Source organism: Humulus lupulus, chromosome 2 (genome assembly GCF_963169125.1).
Source record: "Humulus lupulus chromosome 2, drHumLupu1.1, whole genome shotgun sequence".
Classification (NCBI taxonomy): domain Eukaryota; kingdom Viridiplantae; phylum Streptophyta; class Magnoliopsida; order Rosales; family Cannabaceae; genus Humulus; species Humulus lupulus.
In genome coordinates, this window is record NC_084794.1 from 88,433,602 (window position 1) to 88,437,253 (window position 3,652).

Sequence of the window (3,652 nt, forward strand, 5' to 3'; positions counted from 1 at the left end):
GAGGCAGCTAAGAACAGTAACGTTAATATGAGAACTATTTATATTCAGATGCTTAATAAGGATAGAGTGCATTTTGCTAATGTGGTCTGGTGTACTATAGTTGTGCCTAAGCATAGATTTATATTGTGGCAAGCTACTCTGGGGCACCTTCTCACCCGAGACAAGCTAGCTCACTGTCAGTTGAGTTTAGCTTCCTTACTGTGTCCAATTTGTGAAATGCAGCAGGAATCGCATTCCCACCTTTTTTTTGCTTGTCAATTTTCTCAACAAGTTAGAGCTAATGTGGCTGCTTGGCTGGGAGTGGATATTTGACCGAGTAGATATGAGGAGTGGATCTCTTGGATGGTTGGGAAGCCTAAAGGCCTGAAGCAAAAATTGGCTACTGCTGCACTGGCTGCTTCTGTGTACCTGATTTGGTGGAACCGTAATATGTGTATTTTTAAATCTTGCTCTATGATAGTAGGGAATGTAGATCATCTGATCAAGTTTTATTTGAAAGCTAGACTGATTAGGCTTCCTAAACTGAAAGTAAAGAACAATGACTTAGCATTTGTTGAACAGTTTGTCCAGATGTAATGTCCAGTTGTAATTTCTGTTTGAGTGCTCGGATTGAGCCTGTTTTGTAGCTGGTTTGTTGAGTGTCAATAAATTCCTTTTTTCATCAAAAAAAGAAAGTTCCAAGCACTGAATCCAAAAGACAAAAGTCAAAATAAAATAATAAGACTAATAAGCATACAACAAAACTATTAGGCATAAAATTATTATTTTAATGTTATGAATTATTATCATATTTTATTACTTGTTGATTCTTTTAATGAATTTTCATTAGAATTTGGGTCGGTTGAATATGAGGAGGATTTTGAGTTACAAGAAGAAGAATACGAGCAAAACATTCAAATTGAGCAAAATGTTGGTAGGCCAGCTAATCCTAGTTATTGGTGGGCAAGTGTCACACAGTTATGCCAACCAAATGAAGATGCAGATGATGATGATGGGATAGTGTCCGATGAAGATTTAAAGAGCCTTTCAAGTGGAGATGAAGGGTGTGGTCCCAAGAAAACAAAGAAAGATTTTAATCCAAAGTCTAAGTTTGATGACTTTAAGTTCATGTTAGGAATGGAGTTTGCCACAGTTGAACTCCTCTGAAATGCACTGAAGGAGTATTTTATTGCAAGAGATAGGGAGTTTGTTTTTGTCAGCAATGACTCAAATAGGGTGAGGGAAAAGTGCAGGGCAATAGGATGTTCGTGGCTGTTATATGCAAGCTGCCACAAAAATGAAGGGAAAACTTTCAGAGTTCAAACCTTGATTGATAATCACAACTGTCCATTAGTGCTTAATAGTAGGCTGGCAAATTCAACATGGTTGGCTAAGCACTTTTTGGAAGAATTCAGAATGAATCCGAACATGAACTACAACACTTTTAGAGAAAGGGTTGGCAAAACTAAATACAGTCAAGTGTCCAATTGGTCATATTACAGAGCTCTTGCAAAAGCTAAAAATTTGCTAGAGGGCAGCGTGATGGATTAGTATGCTATATTGGACGACTACTGCAAGATGCTTCTAGCCACAAACCCAGGGAGCACAACTAAGATCAAAACAAAAACAGAAAATGGCAAAAAGATTTTTGAAAGGGTGTATATATGTTTGAGTGCATGTAAAGAAGGGTTCCTCAGAGGTTGTAGACCTTTGTTTGGAGTGGATGGGTGTTTCTTAAAGGGTTATTGCAAGGGGATTCTCCTCGCAACAGTGGGTATTGATGGAAACAACTCAATGTTCCCTATCGCATATGCCATAGTTGAGAAAGAAACTTTTGATACATGGAAATGGTTTTTAGGGCTATTGAAGGATGATTTGAATGTTGATGAGCCTGACTTATACACCCCCATTAGTGATAGACAAAAAGGCTTGGAGAATGCTGAGAGTGAACTTTGGGTTGGTTGTGAAACTAGATTTTGTGTTAGACATATGCACTCCAATTTTAAGAAAGACCACCCTAGTCTTTTATTGAAGCAACTACTTTGGGCAGCAGCAAGGGCCACCACCGTGGCAAAATTTCAAAAAAGGATGCAAGATTTGAAAGACGTTTCTAAGGGAGCTTATAATTGGTTGGCTAATAAGAAGAGTCCGACAGAATGGAGTAGGTCTCACTTTCAAGTAAAGGCGAAGTGTGATATGTTGCTAAATAACTTATGTAAGAGTTTTAATGCTGCTATCCTTGAAGCGAGGGAGAAGTCAATCATAACACTACTTGAAAAGATTCGATATTGGTTAATGTGTCATTTTTGCAAGAACAGGGAGAGTGTTACCAAGTGGGTGCATCCAGTTGGGCAGCGTATATTGAAAACTATTGAGAAAAACAAAGAGGTACCAAGCTTTATTTTTTTTGTAAGATAATTGTTTTGATTAGTTTATTTTTAAATAACTTTAATAATTGCAGGTTGCAAAATATTTCTTATCAACAAGAGCTACATCACATACTTATCAAGTGGACACAACATCAGGTCAAGGGTACATAGTTGACTTACTTAAGAAAGAATGCACTTGTCGAAAGTTTCAACTCACTGGTATCCCATGTGGCCATGCTCTAGCTTGCATATGGACTGCGGGTCACAATGTCTTAGACTATGTGGATGTCTACTATAAGAAAGAGAAGTATCAAATGACATATGAAGGGGTTATTCAACCCATGCCAAGTCCGGATTAGTGGCCAGACACAGGGAAAAACCCAATATACCCACCAGCTGCTACTAATTTACCAGGTAGACCAAGAAAATCAAGAAAGAGGGATGCTGATGAACCACCTGTGGGAAGCACCAAGACTCGTAGAGTTGGACAAGTCCACCATTGTTGCAACTGCAAGCAACAAGGGCACAATGTGATGAGTTGCACCAACACTTTTGTTCCTCAGGTAATTTAAGTAAGCTATGTGTGTTTGTGATTGAGAAAAGCACAATTGAGATGAAATACACTAAATAATTCTTATTTCAGGAGCATGTTAAAAAAAGGAGAGGGAGGCCTCCAAGCAAGAAACCTACTGAAGCAACCAAAAAGAGAGCAGAAAGGAGAAGGAAACAAAATGTCAGGGAACAAGCTGCCAAGGGTGGACCTTCAACTTCTAAAAGATCTTAGTTTTGATTGAAGCATCAGCATTTTTTTTTATATGGCTGTTGTTTTTGGAAGTGTGGAATTTCAAACACTTACTGAAGTATTTTGGTATGCCTTTTGTACTCAAATGTAACCATGTTTACACTTATAGCAAATGGTAGGTGGGGTATGATGTTGGTTGCCTTTTGATGTATAGGGAGACATATATGGTCATGCTTCAATGATGATTGGCATTTAGGCACTTTGGGTGCTGCTTTAATTTGCAAACTTGTTTTTTAATTGTATTTTGTGTAAAACAAGTCACCAAATTATGTAAAAACTCACCCTTTCAAGTTATATTCCATTTGGTTATTGAATGCTTCCAATTTCAAATATTTTTATAAGTTATATTCCATATGCAAATGGTGTTACCTGATAAACAACAACTCCCTTCCATTTAAAATTATACAGTAGAAGTTACAAATCTAACATTCTATCCAACTACTCAACAAAATTAAACATCACCCAAGTTGGTTCAATTTCACATTCTAACTCCACAAACAAA

The 3,652-nt window shown here is 37.5% G+C and overlaps 1 protein-coding gene across 1 annotated transcript; it reads left to right on the forward strand.

The window, feature by feature from the left end:
- The first annotated feature begins 1,557 nt into the window (after positions 1–1,557).
- Positions 1,558–3,132, forward strand: LOC133814498 (uncharacterized). Its single transcript, XM_062247447.1, has 4 exons — positions 1,558–2,367; positions 2,441–2,567; positions 2,763–2,911; positions 2,992–3,132. Exons 1-4 carry the CDS (start codon positions 1,558–1,560, stop codon positions 3,130–3,132), a joined length of 1,227 nt encoding a protein of 408 aa, XP_062103431.1.
- Positions 3,133–3,652: the final 520 nt, after the last annotated feature.

Bases quoted from the DNA above. Each gene is read 5' to 3' on its own strand.
- LOC133814498 (XM_062247447.1), top strand. From the start codon at position 1,558: ATGCTTCTAGCCACAAACCCAGGGAGCACAACTAAGATCAAAACAAAA. The intron at 2,568-2,762 runs GTATCCCATGTG...CTAATTTACCAG, and splicing joins TCGAAAGTTTCAACTCACTG to GTAGACCAAGAAAATCAAGA. The intron at 2,912-2,991 runs GTAATTTAAGTA...TTCTTATTTCAG, and splicing joins CCAACACTTTTGTTCCTCAG to GAGCATGTTAAAAAAAGGAG.